The sequence below is a fragment of the Theobroma cacao genome, chromosome 9 (genome assembly GCF_053813885.1).
Source record: "Theobroma cacao isolate CCN51 chromosome 9, ASM5381388v1, whole genome shotgun sequence".
Lineage (NCBI taxonomy): Eukaryota > Viridiplantae > Streptophyta > Magnoliopsida > Malvales > Malvaceae > Theobroma > Theobroma cacao.
In genome coordinates, this window is record NC_142647.1 from 1,921,177 (window position 1) to 1,939,335 (window position 18,159).

At 37.7% G+C, this 18,159-nt stretch overlaps 5 protein-coding genes across 8 annotated transcripts; 4 read left to right on the forward strand and 1 right to left on the reverse strand.

Moving 5' to 3' along the window:
* Window positions 1-87: 87 nt before the first annotated feature.
* LOC108663179 (DDT domain-containing protein DDR4) lies at window positions 88-4,398 on the forward strand. 2 transcript variants are annotated; one of them, XM_018126663.2, is made up of 11 exons: window positions 89-433; window positions 540-650; window positions 1,006-1,092; window positions 1,182-1,219; window positions 1,332-1,413; window positions 1,645-1,748; window positions 1,828-1,987; window positions 2,062-2,154; window positions 2,277-2,400; window positions 3,037-3,079; window positions 3,600-4,398. In XM_018126663.2, the coding sequence occupies exons 1-11, from the start codon at window positions 248-250 to the stop codon at window positions 4,132-4,134; spliced, it is 1,563 nt and encodes a 520-aa protein (XP_017982152.2). In that variant the 5' UTR covers window positions 89-247; the 3' UTR covers window positions 4,135-4,398. The 2 variants fall into 2 exon arrangements, with proteins under 2 accessions (XP_017982153.2, XP_017982152.2); XM_018126664.2 differs by lacking the exon at window positions 1,006-1,092 and having other exon boundaries at window positions 88-433.
* A 676-nt stretch (window positions 4,399-5,074) lies between these two features.
* Window positions 5,075-6,569, forward strand: LOC108663467 (uncharacterized). The gene is made up of 2 exons (XM_018127685.2): window positions 5,075-5,337; window positions 5,717-6,569. The coding sequence occupies exons 1-2, from the start codon at window positions 5,148-5,150 to the stop codon at window positions 6,391-6,393; spliced, it is 867 nt and encodes a 288-aa protein (XP_017983174.2). The 5' UTR covers window positions 5,075-5,147; the 3' UTR covers window positions 6,394-6,569.
* A 134-nt stretch (window positions 6,570-6,703) lies between these two features.
* On the forward strand, window positions 6,704-9,346 carry LOC18587910 (Tetratricopeptide repeat (TPR)-like superfamily protein). Its single transcript, XM_007011961.3, has one exon. The coding sequence runs from the start codon at window positions 7,010-7,012 to the stop codon at window positions 9,086-9,088; it is 2,079 nt and encodes a 692-aa protein (XP_007012023.3). The 5' UTR covers window positions 6,704-7,009; the 3' UTR covers window positions 9,089-9,346.
* Window positions 9,347-9,389: 43 nt separating this feature from the next.
* Window positions 9,390-13,041, reverse strand: AME3 (Protein kinase superfamily protein). Of its 3 annotated transcripts, XM_007011962.3 has the most exons (13): window positions 12,925-13,041; window positions 12,689-12,810; window positions 12,448-12,553; window positions 12,317-12,343; window positions 12,068-12,221; window positions 11,928-11,976; window positions 11,451-11,565; window positions 11,196-11,287; window positions 10,956-11,103; window positions 10,398-10,462; window positions 10,218-10,315; window positions 10,033-10,138; window positions 9,390-9,963 (listed from the first exon to the last, which is right to left on the reverse strand). In XM_007011962.3, the coding sequence occupies exons 2-13, from the start codon at window positions 12,773-12,775 to the stop codon at window positions 9,826-9,828; spliced, it is 1,185 nt and encodes a 394-aa protein (XP_007012024.3). In that variant the 5' UTR covers window positions 12,776-12,810; window positions 12,925-13,041; the 3' UTR covers window positions 9,390-9,825. The 3 variants fall into 3 exon arrangements, with proteins under 3 accessions (XP_007012024.3, XP_017983173.2, XP_088665939.1); XM_018127684.2 differs by having other exon boundaries at window positions 12,689-13,029; XM_088809813.1 differs by lacking the exons at window positions 10,956-11,103; window positions 11,196-11,287 and having other exon boundaries at window positions 12,689-13,030.
* A 924-nt stretch (window positions 13,042-13,965) lies between these two features.
* On the forward strand, window positions 13,966-15,808 carry GLB3 (hemoglobin 3). Its single transcript, XM_018128307.2, has 4 exons — window positions 13,966-14,369; window positions 14,478-14,608; window positions 15,312-15,456; window positions 15,580-15,808. Exons 1-4 carry the CDS (start codon window positions 14,233-14,235, stop codon window positions 15,674-15,676), a joined length of 510 nt encoding a protein of 169 aa, XP_017983796.2. The 5' UTR covers window positions 13,966-14,232; the 3' UTR covers window positions 15,677-15,808.
* Window positions 15,809-18,159: the final 2,351 nt, after the last annotated feature.

Consider the following 18,159-nt stretch of genomic DNA (forward strand, 5'->3'; position numbering starts at 1 on the left):
CGAATCCCGATGGATACCTGAATTACAACTACATTTACCTCCCTAAGAACATTACCTTCATGACAGGGTAAATTCTGAAAAGACAGTTCCAAAAATTAACCTAACCAAGATCAAAGGTAAGATTTATTTAGGCGGGAAAATCCCAACTTTTACCCTCCCTTCCTCTTTCAATAACCTCAAACCACAACATCTCTCTAATGACCCTCTACTTCCGTGAATCTTTTATCATCGTTTTCTCTCTCTAGAAATGGTCGTTGATCGCCGAAAACCGACGCCATTAACGAGCAAAATTGCCGGCGAAGCAATGCTGGCGATGAAAGGCAAGGAAATCGGCAATGACTCAGTCTTGATTTTGGACGATTTGTCTTCCGACTCGGAGCTCGCTAAGCTACGTGGCAGATGGGAATTCGCCTCGGTTCTCAACTTCCTTAATGTAAGATCGATCTTTCGTTCTGTTTTTGTTTCAGAAACGCAACGTTTCACTGTGGATTATCAGAAAACAGATATTAGTGTTTGAGAATGATCGTGCGTTTTGACAGGTTTTTGAGCCTGTGATCGGGAATGATTTGAAGCTAACAGCGGAAGAGATCGAGTTAGGACTTGTTAAACCTAATGCCTCAATTGCTGCGCTTCATATCAAACTCTTGAAGGTTCGGCTATATTCTTCTTATTATTTGATAAATATGGAGATTAATAAGTCAATTTTGTCATAGTAATACCTTGTTTTAATGCTTGTTCTACACCATGTTATGGTGCTATGAATCTAGTTTGTAATTACATTATTGGAGCCTTTATTGAAATATTTTACATTAATAGCATTAAAAACAATGACTGTCATAATGCCAGTGGAGCTAGCTGACTTACTTACGGAATGGACTTGCTTTTGTTGGCAAGTGTGAAGCTATTGACTTCCTCATTTTGTCAAAATTTTCCCTATAAATAGTGTCTTATTTGGGAGTTTTATTTCTTTAAAATATCTTGGTTTATAATATTGTTTGTTGACAGGGGATACCACCTGTGAGTAAATTGTTGAATAATTCTGATGCATGGGTGACTTCACTTTGCAAGAAACTTGCCATGTGGTGGCCATGGGTGAGGCAAATTTTTGCTATTGAATATGCCACCTTCATGGTAATCTGGATGACTTTGTGATTTTTATACTCATTTGTCTATTACTGCAGGTTGCTGAAGGAGAGATTCCACTCACTGCTCACAATGGGTATTAATGACACTACTGTCATTGTTTTAACTAAGTCTGTGCTTTAATATCCTTGGTGTCAGATCAAGCTTTTAATGAGGCTGTTTTGCATGGTCATTTCGTTGTTTTGCAGAGAAGAGATATCCAGATATAAAGAACTTGATCCAGCAAGTCGGTTGCTGCTCCTAAAAGCACTTTGTGAAATTCGAGCAGATGTAATTTATCTTCCCTTTCAATTCTGTCTTGTTTTTAACTGAAACTACTGATTTTGTGACTCTTTCTGTCATCATGTTCTTCCATGCATTATTTAAAATGGTTTGTTTGTGTCAGCCCATAATCAATGTCTGATTTAACTTTAGTGCAGAAAGTTTTAAGATGAATTTATGTTGGTTGTGGTAATCCTGTTCTGTTTTAACTTTTGTCTAATGGATTCTATTATTCTACAGCAACCTGATACAGTGTCATACATTAATGATGCTTTAAAAAGTAAAAAGGAAATTTCTTGCTTTCGAAAAGAGAAGATAGGGGGGAATGGAAATGTTTCATATTGGTAAGTGTTGACCCTGTTGTGGATTTTGTAAAATCTGTGCCATGATTGGTGCTGATAAATTCTCTTTTGTTCATGGTAGGTATGATGGAAATACAGTCTTTGGTTATAGATTGTACAAGGAAGTAAACAGGACTGAGCCTCAAACAAAAGCAAAGGGGAAAGCATGTTTAAAATTACCAACTGTCTGTTCTCACTGGGAAACACTTGCAGTGGATCTTAAGGAATTTCGTGGAGTTGTGGTAAGTTCATAATATTTTAAAGTTTTCAACTTGAAATGTTAAGTCAATCTTTTCTTTCTTTCTGTAAATGGCAGGATAAACTCTTGGCTAGTAAGACTGCAGCAGAAGTTGCCATTGGCAAGACTATCAATACTAATGCCCTTCCTGTTGTGGAGAAATTTCATAAGGTAAGATTGAAATTCCTTTTTTCATCCTCTGGTAAAATCTTGGTGGAGCACATTGTTTCATGTGCTTCTGTTTTATTTATTGAATCTGTTGGTAAACTCATTCTCTTTATTGTGTTATGTAGAAGAAAGAAAGGGCACTGAAACAGAAGAAAAGGCAAGAGATGCTCCTGAATGGCTTGAGAAGTACCTGTGGTGCCGGGATTACCCGTTCATGTCGCAATCGTAGGCCCATCAGTTACACATTTGGTATGATGGAACTTTGCATCTACAATTGATATAATCCAATGATGTGTCATAGTTTCTTGATGAATTTCAACTTTTAACTATAAACCTGTGTAAGTGGTTCTATCTTTGTCTAGTTTAATAGCTTCCTTTCAGCATGCTTACTAGAAAACATCAAGTTAATAACCTGAATTGTATGTTGGGTGATTGGAAATGATGAAAGTTCTACCATGGGCTTAGATATAATTGTTTTAAGTAGGTTTCACGCTCTACTTAATATTTAAAAGGTTAAAAAAAGGCTTTTAGTTCTTATTTTTTTTATAAAGTTAAGGCTCAGGCAGGTCAATCAGATAAAGTTAAATCTTGCTATTGATCTGCTCTGGTTTTGCTCCAGAGTGGTTCACTAATGTTATGCTGTTAGTCTAGCTAAACTGTAGCACTTTTTTTTATTAAATTCACGTTGATTGACTTATCACATAAAATATGTGACAAAACTGATTCTTAAATGCTTGAATTTTGCATTTGTGAGAGAGCCTGTTATTATGTTGCAGATGAATATGGGAATTTTTTAGTTTTTTTTTCCTTGACTCAGTTCACTTTCAAATTAGCTAGTGCATTTGTGCTAATAAGTGTCATTTACTTTGAGATTTGAATATGCAGATGAATATGACCGTGCCATTGATGAGGCTATAGAACTAACAAAGTAAGATTTGTTTATTCTGATTACATTGATTGTTTATCTTTATCTTCTCAAATATCTTTATTGATATAATCATATATACTTCAGAGATGTAATTTTTGGAATGTGCGCAAATATCCTTCAATAATTTTCTCATGAAATTAGCAGATTCATTGTGTAAAAGAACAGAGTCATGCCTTTTCTGTCTGGTTTACCGAGCTCATTTTATTTTACTTCTGCAAAAGTTTGCAAATAATAGGTTCTCTAGCCCCATCAAAATATAAGAAGTGATTTAATTTGGCAAAACTGTTAAAACTGCTGGGGCGTTAATGTCTGCTGCCCTTTTCAAGACTTGTGATATTTGCTCAATGTATACTTGTTCTGTATGGTTGTGGTTCCTCTTCAACTGAAATTGCTACATGGAATTAAACAGTTGCTCTTGAGATAGGACGTTAACACCAAACTATTACTTCTACTTCAACTGAAATAGCCAATTTGGTCTGAGTGTTCTCCTTTGATGGTTTAACCTTAATTTGTGGTACAGGAGAAGGAAGACTGTTGAGGAGCAAAGGCAGGTACAGAAGCTTGCGAAGCAAACATTTACCTCCAACGGAGGTTCTGATGTGGAGGGCTCAGTCTCAGAAGGCAGTTCAGATGGGAAAGGTAACTCTATGGGTAGTGACACTGAAGATGACAAGCTTCAAGAAGCTGGTGGTGACGGTAATAAGGATGATGGTGATTATAGTAGCAGCAAGGATGGTGATGATGACACTGGTAGCGACTCAGGCAATTCTGCAGATGGAAAGGAAAATTTGGGCTACGAGAACCACGAGAAAGATGTGTCTATGGCATCTCGCTGGAGTAAGAGCTTGTCTGGAGTTGCTATCCATCCTGCTGTGGGAACCGGAAACTTGGGCACAAAGAATAGGTTGAGGCAAAGGCCAGTTATTAACTCTGCCCTTGACATTATTGTGCCTGATTCAGAGGATGATATCTCGTTAGAACATACAAACAGTGGGATATTAGGCCCCGAAAACCTGCATAGGGATGCTGATCCAGAAGAGGTTAGTGACAGCTAAAAGTTTCAAAATTAACCAAGAATGTAGCTCAGCGAATGTGCCCAAAGTGCTTGCCCTCCAAACTTTTTTTCCAACAGCCAGGAAATTTTGATAACTTTTGTAGAGTGGCATGTTTTGTCCATTTTGGTTTCTGGATGTAATTTATGAGAATCCATGGTTCTTGAATTTTTTCGACTCTTTAGTTTGATCGAGGAACAGTAATTGTATTAATGGAAGCCAGCAAGGCTTCCTTATTCCAAATAGAGAAATCACCATTCATAAACATCTTTACTGTTTGAAGAGAAAAGGTTTGGGGGTTTGTTGGGATGGAGAATTATGCTTCGATAGCAGAGAATGCCAACTCAATTTTCCATGCACCTTTTGCCTTTGTCGTCATTCATTTCTTGTTAATATCATCACATTAATAATTTGAATAATTATATTTTTTATATACTTGTTAATTTTAAACAAAAAAAATTAATTACAAAGTTGATGAAACGGTATATTTTTAATTTAATTATTTAAATAATAATAAAATATTTACAAATAATAATCTGGTGCGGATATTATATATTTAAGAGTAATACTCGAACTTAATACCAATAGTGAAATCATTATCCAAATTCGTCTTAAATTTGATTATAAAATATCTTAATTTTATATAATCAAATTGGATATATACGGACCCTGTACCCATTGCCATCTCTATTTTTGTGAGAAATTTTTACATGTTAGTGTGGTTGAGTGGTCTACGACTCATGTTCTGGCCCTTGAAAGAGGGTACATTTTCTTAAATTTTTCTTTACTTGACTCAAAACGCGACGAAATTTTGCTATTGGCCCAATGATAAAGGGACAGCAGCCCAAATGTCCTATAGACGGCAAAGCAAGGCCCAAATGTCTATCCACGGCAAACCAAAATCCATACCAAACCCAATTATTTCCTTGCTCGTGGAATCAAAGATTTTATGTATCTGCTTAATACTAAAATTTCGACGGAGAGCAGCCATTCTGAAACGAAGATTTGTCGTCAACATGGCTACAAGCAACAGAGAAAGTCGGCGGAGGAAAATCGTTGAAAGAGGATTCGACCGCTTGGCTTTTATTAAGGGTCGAATCGAAAACCTGCCTTCTCAGTCGCTTGACCAAACCGACAGCGACCCTCTTCAGCCGCTGGTTCCCCACGACCAAGATCCTCCACCCACCATCGCAACTCAAGCCGCCGGTATCCGTCTTCCTCTCCCTCCCTTCGTTCCAATTTAAATATCTTTTCAAAGGGTGGTTTCAGTTTATCATGTTTTGATAATCAGAGGGGTCAATTGAGGATCAAGGTTTAGTTGAATCCTACTATTGAATATACAATGGTAACAAAATTCTACTTTTGGGAAAGTTAGTCAGAGTCTCTTTTTAGGTTTAGCTTTCTGAGTTCTTGAAAGTATTGAACTTGCTTGTTGTATGTCCATGTGCAATTACATATCCTTTGGTGGTGTCACCCAAGTAACTGAAATAACGAACAAAAATTGAAAAGGTACTATGCTAGTGGTTTTGTTGATGGATTGCATGTTCTTTTGACTAATTGCTTTTGGATTTTTATTATCATGCAGCTTCTCCTGATGCCCATGCTAAAGCCGCTAGTCCTGTGTTGCCAAAACATGATTATTTTGATGCTGGTCAGAGTCCGACCAGTGCTTATAATGGTGAAATTGGTGAGGGATCAGTTTTGCACAGAAGCGGGACGAGCATTGATTCTTCAAAATATCCTGCCTTGGATGCAAGTGTTGAGGCGAATTCATTGCCAGTTTTGTTGGATGATCAAGGTTCATTTAGTTCTACTTCAGGATTGGAACAGCAGTCAGAAACACGGACACGACAAAACAATTTTTTCACTCCTAAGCAAATAAGTTCTGCCATTGATGCATCTGAGAAGACACGCCTTCTATGTTCAGCAACTGTGGCTATTTTAGTCATATTGTCACATTTGGGATTTCCTTTTCTAGGAAACAGATTCTTAGGCAGCATTATTAGCTTTAGGCCTCTTTGCTTCATTTTGCTAACCAATTTAACGGTGCTGATTGCGAGACTTCTTGTTGGTGATTGTGGAGGTTCTCAGAGAGCTATCAGAGAAGAGAACAGGAATGCTTCCACAGAGGAAAATAATTGGGCTGAGCAATTAAGCAAGACTTTGGAGGTTGGATTGGTAGCGCAGAAGGTGATTGATGCGGTGTTCATGGATTGCAGTGTATATGCAGTAATTGTCATATGTGGACTCTCCTTCACATAGCAATTCAGCAAGCATATTTCTGTTGATTAGTTTCGCCATGTGTTAGGTGTTGTATGTTTTAGCTCCCCACCGAACTTTTCCGAGCTGAATAGATCAAGAATGATATTCTTTTGTGTACTTGTGAGTCATTTTTTTTAATATTACAAACTATATATAATAAAGTATCGGTTTGCATATCTGTAATTCTCACACTGCAATTGTGTGGTACCTGAATTGATTTACCAGATACCAGGAATTGCGGTCCTGCTATAAGATAAGGCTCTTGTTCTGTTTCATAGTTAATGCTAATGGATATCGACAAGTGAGACAATTCCAAGACATGGAATCTTTATGAGTCATTGCCTCAAACATAACTATATTAACAAAGATTGCGGTTTTAGTCCATATATGTGCTTATGGAACTTACCCAGAGACTGAGAAGTGATCCAAGCACATGATTTTACTACAAACTTAAGTTTCTCTTTTCCTGCATACCACCATATTTGTCTCCAAGAAACCACTCATGGGCATCAATTTTCCTCAATCCCGCTAAGCTCACGCAGTTTTGCAACATGGGTACAGAGTTTTTTCACTGAAGAACGGACTTGAACTGAAGTGCAGTTTTGCAGGGTAATCAATGACCCGATTGTTGTTTCCTATTTGGAGTAAGAGGCAGAGATTAGCCAATCTCTTAAGATACTGTTCAAAAAACTCATTGCTTGATCAAGGAGTTCAGGTTCATGCTGCTACCTTGAGAATGGGATTTGGTTTTGACTTAATGTTGAGCAATGATCTTATAGGTATGTATGCGAAATGTGATGAAATGGACATGGCTTGTCTTGTGTTTGATAGAATGATCGAAAGAAATGTGGTTTCTTGGACAGCGCTCATGTGTGGCCATTTACAGAATGCTAATGCCAGAGCAACATTGTCACTTTTCTGTCAGATGGTATTCTCATGTGTTAAGCCAAATGAGTTTACTTTTTCCACGAATTTCAAAGCGTGTGGGATTTTGAATGTTCCTAAGATTGGAATGCAAATTCATGGTATATGTGTAATATCTGGTTTTGAAAGTGTCCCTGTGGTGGGGAATTCAATAGTTGATATGTACTCAAAATGTGGAATCATTAATGAAGCAGCGAAGATGTTTTATGTTTTGCCGGTTAAGAATCTAATAAGTTGGAACACAATGATAGCAGGTTATACACTTGCAGGCCAGGGTGAGAAAGCTTTAGTTTGGTTCCATAGAATGCAAGACAATGGAGAAATCCTGGACGAGTATACATTGACAACCATGTTGAAAGCTTGTAGTGGTCTTGGTAAGATTAGGGAAGGATCGGTGATTCATGGTTATTTGATCACTAGTGGATTTCCATGTTCAGCTAAGGCAGCCGTTGCAGGTTCTCTCATCGATTTTTATGTAAAATGTGGGAACTTGGTTGGGGCTCGAAGGGTGTTTAATCAGATTGGGGAGAAGAATGTTATATCATGGAGTGCATTAATTCTGGGGTATGCTCAAGAAGAGAACTTGGGAGAGGCCATTGAGTTGTTTAGGCAGCTTCAAAACCGCAGCATGCGAGTGGATGGGTTTGTTCTATCAAGTATGATGGGTGTGTTTGCTGATTTTGCGCTTGTGGAGCAAGGGAAGCAAATGCATGCCTATGCTGTTAAGATACCTTCTGGTTTAGAGATATCTGTTTTCAATTCAATTGTGGATATGTATCTCAAGTGTGGAATACTAGATGAGGCAGAAAGACTTTTCAATGAAATGCCAGCAAGAAGTGTGGTCTCTTGGACGGTTATGATCACTGGCTTTGGAAAGCATGGTTTGGGCAAAGAGGCAATTCGTTTCTTTAACAAAATGCGATTGGATAATATCGACCCTGATGCGGTGACTTACTTGGCTATACTCTCAGCCTGTAGTCATTCTGGACTCGTTAAGGAGGGTGAAGAATATTTCTCACAGCTGTGTCATAATCGATGGGTTAAGCCTGGGATAGAGCATTATGCCTGCATGGTTGATCTTCTGGGTCGAGATGGACGCTTGAAAGAAGCCAAGGACCTGATCGAAAGCATGCCCTTAAAGCCGAATGTAGGGATATGGCAAACGTTGCTCAGTGCTTGTAGAGTACATGGAGACCCGCAAATGGGGAAAGAAGTAGGCGAAAGTCTGTTGACATTGGATAGCGACAACCCTGTCAATTATGTGATGATTTCAAATATATATGCTGAGGCTGGCTATTGGAAGGACTACGAGGGAGTAAGAGAAGTGGCGAAAACAAAGGGGTTGAGGAAAGAGGCAGGGCGTAGTTGGGTGGAGATTGATAAGGAGGTGCACTTTTTCTATGGCGGGGACAGCACACACCCGCTGATAGAGAAAATTCATGAAGTACTGACAGAGATGGAGAAGAGGATGAAACAAGAAATGGGTTATGTTCATGGGGTGAAATTTGCATTGCGTGATATAGATGAGGAGTCCAAGGAAGAGAGCTTGAGAGTTCACAGTGAGAAGTTGGCAATTGGGTTGGCGCTTCTCCATGGGGGATGGGATGAAGGAAGAGTGATTCGGGTCTTCAAGAACTTGAGAATTTGTGGGGATTGTCACGATTTCATCAAGTGTCTGTCGAAGATTCTAAAGGAAGCTTTCGTGGTGAGGGATGCTAACAGATTTCACCACTTCAAGGATGGCCTGTGTTCTTGCAGAGATTATTGGTGATTCTGTTTTGGCATTGCTGACCTATTCCTAGGCTTCAAAATCTCTTTGGTCTCCAGACGGAGAGGGGAGTCATGAATTGACTCATAAATCTTAAATTAACTGAATTGAGTCATTAATCTTACATTAACTGACATTATAAATCTCACATTATCTAGGCATTATTAAACTAGAACCGAATATTTCAGAATTCACACTATTGTCAATCTATAAATCGCTTTTGTAAGATAGAACTATAAAATCCAACGAGGCTTTTTTTGATGGGGTCAAAGCAGATAATATGTGAACCACGACACACAAGAAGAAAAAAACGTCTGAACTGTTCTCCAAATTGAATCAAATATTTTTATTTGTACAACAAAATTGCTCATCTGATGTTTAAGTAATAATTTGCTTCCCTTCACTCTTATTATCCCAATGAACTCCTTCTTTCTTCCATTTTGCGCACTTCTTTTAAATAATTCAAACAGGAGCCCCACCTTTACTTCCCCAAATGAAGCCCTTTAACGTCCTTTTTCTTCCATTTTGAGCACTTCTTCTGAACAATTCAAACACAAGCCCTACCCTATACTTCCCAAAAGAAAGGGCTATTGAGGACTTCACAACAGAAGATGCAACTTCTATATTTTCACTGAAACCAACATTAACATACATATATGGGAATCTCAAAATTTGTGGCCTTCGTCAGTTGTCACCCGGATATCCCAAGCATTATGAAATCATTGATTTACTATTTCCGCTTAACTTGGATTCTTAAAAAAAGGATGATTTAGAGCTTGATGTGCTGTGAGACGTTCAGATGGATCATATTTTAATAAACCTTCCAACAGGTCTGCAAGTGAATATCTTGAGCTCTCTACATGTTGTGATACCATATTCTGCAGTAAAAAACAAGTGTTAATATCATTGAAAGGATAAACACATATCAAAGCAGGCAGGAATCTGACCTTCAGATGATCAAGCTTCTTAACAGCTCTAATACTTTCCCTAGATACTGCTCCTTCAGGCCAATTTAGTCTTGACCCCCTACGGAAATATTTTTCAGCACCCCGGCTGTATTAAACCCAAAATAGGGTGAGTCATGCAGTTACAATCAGTTAATTATGAGATCAAACATATGCTCGTAACTTACTTGGCCCTTCGAATCATATGCTCAGGAAGAGGTCCTAATACCCTCTCCATCATCGCCAAATGCTCCAAGTTCTCATGGGTCTGAAATAATGCTTCACCCTGCACAAAATTCAAGCAGCGTAAGATCCCATGTTTCACATCTAAATGACGCTAAATGCATCTGAAACAATGCAGGACTGACCATGCAGAGTTCAATAAGTATACAACCAACGCTCCATAGATCACATGGAAAACTCCAACCTAGACCTGCATCAATGTAGTTAAAAATGTGTCAAAAATAAGATATGAAAATGAGATAAAACAATGCACACTAAAAGGGTGTGAAAATAATTTTAAAGCAAATGCAGAAACAAGCTAGATTGAAAGGAACCAATAGAGAATCAAACATTGAATTAAAGATCCAGACAGCAACTGAAATCAATAAGACATAAACCAAGACATGACATGCAAAAGGAAAATGACTCATGCAATTTCCAGTTAGGATTTTCAGGGAACCACGGAATCAATCTATCTAGTATTGTTGCTTTTAGATTCTAAAAATGTGGTCCTCGAATGCGCTTCCTTGAGAGGCTTACTCAAATAGCACCTGGAAATTATCATTTAAAAGTGATTTCTTCTGCCTAATCCTAGAAAAAAGGGGAAGAGAATAGAAGAGAGACTACCCAATGGCTCCTATGCTTGGAATTAGCACACAACATTAAGAAAACAATGGGAATCTACCAACACAATAATTGGTTACCTAGAATAACCTCAGGGGCTCTGTAATGCCTTGTAGAAACAATGGAGCTATGATTCTGATTATCAAATGCAGTACTACCAAAATCAATCAGCTTAATGGCACTTGACTTTGGTAAGCACCTGAAATGCGTTTCATCTGAAGAGCTCCTCTGTACCATTCGAAGCATTTTTTTATTGTCATAACTGAGTTTGTACCCAAATCTAAAATGGCATAAATTGTCAATTATAAAAGGCCATATACCTTGCAGCCAGGAAGCTTTACATATTCAGATGATACAAGAAGAATATTTTCTGGCTTCAGGTCAGTGTGGATTAAGCGTAAATCATGCATATCTGCCAGATATATTAAAGCATAGAAAAAAAAATGTTAAACAAAAGGGACACAATAAGTAACCTGATGCTACCCCTGAACAAACAAAAGAGGCCAAAAAACAGAACAGGGTAATTGGTAGAAAAAGAAAGATGATAAAATAGGAGCCAAGAACAATCCACACACATGCTACAGATTCCAAAAGCTGACGTCCAAATTCCCGAACAAGATCCACAGGAAATGGGCAGTATTTATTTCTCTTTAGAAAATCAAATAAACTTGGCCCAAGCTTCTCAAACACCTGATAACACCATTAAAATGCATCCACAGGAAGGTTTGTGTTTAGTCCCAATTACATGAATGAAGTCCACAAACAAACAATAACAAAGGCATCGTAACAGATTTAACTATTTCATTCATTCACAGCACAAAGATAAGGACTCATCCACTAATTCTCCTGAAAAGAATCACAGCAAACTGAAAAGGAATGAAGCATCATGCATACTAAGAGAACAAGCAACTTCAACACTTCAGCCACAGCTTTCATAGCAAACTGTTAAGTTAACCTCTTACTTAAAATAAAGTTACGAGTTCCATAATTTCCTTAAAGAAAAGGCATGAATGAAAAGAAACACAAATTGGTTAAAGAAGTTTAATACTTACGATACAAATGTGATTGCGGTAATCAAACCAATTTCGAATCTGCACACAGCTGCAAGAAGAGACCAAACCAAAAGAGTCTGTAACAGCAAACGATGAGATGAGATACAATACCTATAGACTAAAATTAGTAATACTCGTACCGTGAGGTTCCTTTATCATTCTTAGCAAGATGTTGAAGTATATCAACTTCAATCATTGCTGCATCACGGTATTTACGTATGCTTCTAACTACCTTAATTGCAACATACTCTCGTGTTTGCCGATCCCAACATTCCAATACTCGGCCAAATGTGCCTACAACACTAGCAATTTTTTGCTGAAATGTGCCACAACCAGAATCACAAAAATTAAAAGATCTCACAGCAGAGCAGAGCACTTTGACAGCTAACCTTCACCCATCTTACTAAGTATTTTATCTGACAAAACATTAACAAACCAAATTATTAATAAAAAATTAAATCCTAAACATATGCAAAAGAAAAAAATACCTGAAAATTAAGGTGCAAAAAAAAAAACTTACATCTTGGAGTGAGATTTTCGCCGAGATTAAAAACGTAATGGCCTTCGTGATCATCATCCCTCTTCGGCGGCGACGAACGTTGAGCCGTCACCAGAACTCGTTGCGCCTACAAACCCCAAAAAGTCAGATTTTTTATTTCATATCCAAGAAAACAACTTTAGCCTTATAGGGTTAGCTTTCTCCCTTCTTGCTCTGGCTGTGCCCTAACCCTAATTTTTTTTCTTTTTTATGAAGAACCAACCTCTGGCCCAGATGGTGCCACGTCCCACCCAAGACGAGGCCGTTTCCTGGTTCGCGCCTTCTCCATCTCTTCCACTTCAATTACCATCGTTTAAACTTCTGGCAATCGATCCCTTTATATATCTGCAACACAGAATCTTTAAACTTCCAACAGATTTTGCTGTAATCTTTCCACGAGGAAAGCAATCGGGAGATTTCAAAAATGAATTTTTTTTCTTTGAGGACAGAGGCCGTTACCCGGTTAACGGTTAGGGCTTTTTTTCACTTTACATGCGATTGGGGATTTTTGCGCGAATTTGTTAATTGCACGTAGGTTTTCCCGTTGTGATATATCTTCCTTTGCCCTTGCTTCTCTCTCCGTATGGCGGTTAACTCTAACTGTTTTCACTTTTGGGCTGGTGGGTCCGTTGGGCTACTCAGAAATTTCTTTTTGGGCCTCTATGGAGCATTTGAAACATGCAGACAGGCCCATCAACATGTAAAATGTCAAAGGTATCCCTTATTTTGTTTTTTGGAAATGAGGCGCATTTCATTAAACACCTAATAATGAAATCATTACATTAATATCACAGGCTCGTAATATCCCATGATGCTAAATTCACGTATACCTTTTGCGTATTGGAGAGTGTCATTACACACAGCATTCGTCACCTCAACTTCATTAATTCTTGTAGACATATTTGCTTCTCTAAATTGTTGTTCCATGTTAAAATTTAACTCAATCACTGTTTGTGAGTGTATTTTTTTTTAATTAAAAATTAAGTTATTTCGTACCTTTCATACTATCCAAAAAAATACACATAATCTGTTCAATCTCTATTTGCTACATTTAAATAAGATCTATTCAGCAATCAAGGAGTTATGATTTTTACGTGAACTTTATACTCTATCATTTGATAAAATACTTGAATCATTATTTGAACTCATGATGGGTAGTTTCTATATTCGATTATAGGCCATAATCTTAGTTTTACAGTATGATTTATGAAAAAAATAAATGATTTAGGGTACTATTAATATAACAAAGGAATATACGTTAATTATTGAAAATATTTAAATTTAGCTTAAATTAATTGCCTAAGGTTAAGGGATTAAGGAACAACTTGTGAAAGTTGATACTGATATTCTGATGTGGTCATGATGCTGGTTCTAGATTCCATGTAAAATTTAACCAATAGCGTAGCGTAGGAACTCCCGACGTTGGTCCATCCCATGTTATCGACATAATGAGCTAAGCATGGGTTTCATTTAAAGAATAAAGAAAAGCAAACCAAAACCATCAGCCCGAGACAAACCAGTCACAGCCCACAGCTCTTCGCCCATTCCCAAACATAGATTTTGAGATTCTACGCGTTTTCGTAACGCATCCAACGACCCCAAATAAAAGGCCAAAAACCAGAAAAAAAAAAAAAAGAAGGAGCGTTCCTACCACTCGACCACAACGAGCCGCCTTTAAATAGTCAACAACTGGAACTGAACTGGTTCTCCGTTGCTCCTCGGTTTGCCCGTCGGACCGAACACATACAAAATAAAAAGCAAAGAGAAATGCAGTCACTGCAGGAAAAGGCTTCTGAGTGGAGTGGCGTTGACGTTGCCGATGCCTTTGCCATTGATGATACGAATTTGTTCCAGAAATTGGGACTCCAAACCTTCATCAACCTCTCCACCAATTTTTATACCAGGTTACTCTTTTTTTTTTTTTTTGGCTTTTCGAAGCTCATAACTGTCTTTTTGAACTGGGTTTTTTATGATCAAGATCTTGTTTTTTGATTGGTTGCCTTGGAAATTAGGGTGTATGATGATGAAGAAGAGTGGTTTCGATCAATATTTGCTAATTCCAAGAAAGAAGAAGCCATTCAGAATCAATATGAATTCTTTGTGCAACGAATGGGAGGGCCTCCTCTTTATTCTCAGAGGAAAGGTTAGCAAATTTGCCATTTTGTTTATACTGTGTTTGTTACCATTAGTTGAACTTTAGTTTAAGAATGAAAAACTGAGAGGAACCATTTTAAGAGTAAATATTGGAATATGGGAATCAATTAATAAACAGTAGAAGTAAGTTGAACTCTTCATGGGGCTAATCTAGGTGTTCTTCTTGACGGTTTTGGAATACCAAGATAAGACTGGGCAAAAGTAGAGTCTATCATACTCTGGTGTGGCCTTTTCAACAGATCTTGTTTGACTAAATTGTTTACTTAACTGACTTCACAACCTTCGAGCAAATTGCAACCTATAATCTTCTGGCTGTTTCATAATGTTCTCCTTGTATTCGATTGTGAGACATACGGTGAAGAAAGGGAGATCATTGCCTTAATTTTACTTCCATACTTCAGACAATTAGGTGTGTTTGATAACATTAGGTGCAGCCTTGCTTTTTTACTCTCTTTAATAGCTTTATGCTTATTCTTCCTTTATATGAGAGTGATAGAAGGATAAAACATCCCTATTGATGTTGTCCTTAGGGTAATAACAGAGAGAATAAAGTTTGAGGCTACGGGAATTCAACTTATTCTTACCACTTACTTGACGCTAATAAGGCTTCTGTCTTTTAGTCTTTCTCTTAACAATTTCTTGGACTGGGGTTTATTTTGCTCTTCTCTCCTTTCCTTGTGATACCTTGGCAGGTCATCCTGCATTGATTGGACGTCATAGACCATTTCCGGTTACGCATCAAGCTGCAGAGAGATGGTTGCATCATATGGAAAAGGCATTAGAGAGCACCCCAGACATTGATGCTGATTCAAAAATCAAAATGATGAATTTTTTCAGGTTCATATTTTATCTTCTTTCCATCTTTGTGCTAATATATGTGCTTTACTTGCCTCTGTGTTTGGACGCTTGTTGTGTTGTTCTTGTTCAAAATTCATGAGACATTATAATTTGTTTTTTCAGGCACACTGCATTCTTTCTTGTGGCTGGAGATGAGTTGAAGAATCAAAACCAACGAGTTCCATGTAAGCATGGGTCCAGCAAGCCAGCTGCAGTGTAAACTTTTTTAGCAGGAATTCCTCATTCCTTTGTTGAGAGAAAACATGGATATTGCCATTCATTAACCACTTAATTATGATAGTGTTGTAACTTAAACAACCTTTTTATATGAATAAATCATGAATTTTTAACATGACTTTGTTTTATATATTGATGAAAATATTATTGGTTGCCCATAATTTCATGTACTTGCTCTAAGCTGAATTCTCATTGTGGCTGTCACATGTTACTAGAGAGAATGGAAAAATGTAAGTAGAGTCTCTAGATAAATGGTGATCATTGTCTAGAATTCTCATTAGACATGTTTGTGCTTGTTTAATCATATTCCTTTTGGATGATGGAGGTCAGGCCAAACGGTAATTAATGAGCATGAGTAGCCAAACTTGTTTCTGCGATTTTACCATGATGTTAAACTTCAAAAAACTCAATGGTTAGTATACTGCGGTAGTCGATCAGGTTCAATTAATTTTCCCTTGCCGCCTGGCACCTTGCTGTTCATTCTGATATTAGGCCTAGTCTGAAATCCTGTTACAGTTGATTTATTTACTGAGTCCAGATACTTGCCAAAAATTTCTAATGCTGGAAAAGGCTCCATTGTCAATCTGCTCCTGTAGTGTTTCAGATTATTGCGCTAGTGATGGACATGTTTGAGGCCTTATTTGCCAGAAAATGTGCTTTCTGTCATGGCAAGTGTTTGGATTGAGGATTTGATTATTGGCAGTCGATTTAGTGATGGGCAATTGGGCACTTTTCCATTAAGTCAGCTAATGGTTTGCAGCTACTCTAAATGGGATATAAATCTTTTCTGTATGGAAATTGGAACGCGCTTCAGGACGCTCTTCCAACTAATGCTGCGGCCTAAGGGGATGAGAAGAAGATTGATGGCTCGAGCTCATTGTCCTCGCCACAAGATGAGAACATTTTACATCTGCACTTGATTCTAGACTTTTTCTAGTAAGTCATAAGCATTGTTTAATATGTACAGCTTTCGTTGCTGATGGTTTCTTGGTCAATATCTTGTCAATGGCTAATACTAGTTGATTTCCAAGTTTAAGTTCTTATGATTGTGATTTTTCTTCACAATAACCACAAACGTTTATACTTATTTGAGGCTTGTCGTTTTACATCTTGAACGTAAATTGATGATGGGATGGGACTCAGGCACTCAGCTACATGTCTACCCATTCCTGAGGGCATTGTCTCTCACCAAGAGAGGTTGAGGCTGGCTCTGGGTCCATCACCGACTGTGCAGACCACCGCCCCAAGTTGCGAGTCAATGCAACAGTGTTCACATATAGCAGAATCCAGATTGCATGGTCACCAAAAGTCAAAGGTATAAGCTGCGGTTGCCTGGGAATATAATTATCATTATAGTACACTCTAATTAAGTTGGCTTCATGATTCTAAAGTGATATTCTACCAATTAAGTGATAAATATATTCATTTAGACTGCAAATTGAAACTAAAGTTGCCCTGCTTTTTCCCTTGGAATCTTTGATGACTAATATTTGTAGAAGTGTAACAGAGTTAAGAAATCAACAACAGATTCTAACGCAGATTTGCATGATAAAGACGGCATAATTAACCCCTGCTTGGAGAATATTTGCATATAGAAAGTAATCCTTTCAACTACAATGAGTGAATGATCACCTTGCCTTTTTTTAATTGCTTTTTAGATTTGGTACAAGGAAAAAACTTGCTGGCTTTTGCTTGATTAGACTTTTGAGGCATAATTTAATGGCTGACAATAGGCTTCAAGAGGATCCATCATCACAGCTGGCCCAACGGTGTCAACGCCACAGAGGTTTGAGAACGTTTCGTCTTACTTTTGGTTATTTTCAGTTCTAGAGATATCTTTGAAGCTTATGGAGATTTGGGTGTGTGCAAAATCACTGTTAAACAACGTGAAGCAGTTAAAGTTGGATTGAAACATTGGAACACGCTAAAACATACCTAGATGACTCCATCCCCATAAAATATAAAGAAAACCAACACGAAATACTGCAAAGATTCTCTTTGCTTTTTTATCATGGTGTCTTCCACTAAGTGAAATAGTAAAATGGGAGAGGCGGTGAAGCCTCTCAAAAGCATCTTCATCTACTTGTGACCAAAGCAAAGAGTAAGTAAAAGTTGGAAACATTCCATGTTTTTTTTTTTTTTTTTGTCTCTGTGTAGTTCACTTTTCATTGAGATCATAAACCAAGGTAAAATTGTTTAGTATTTCCAAGAACGACAAGAGTAATTTAACAGGAAAAAGAAAAGGAGCGAGAAACACTCGAACATGCTTAGAAACATAATATTTCTCGGTTTAATAATTTTCTAAAGTTTCCTTGAAAACCTGGCAGTGGGAACTACACATTGGAATGGCTGATTCTATAATGATTTTTCATGAGTTTGGATCAAAACAGGATATGGATTTGACTCAAATAATGGCACGAACCATTCATTATTAGGACTGCCTGCCTCATTTATTTCTGAGAATTC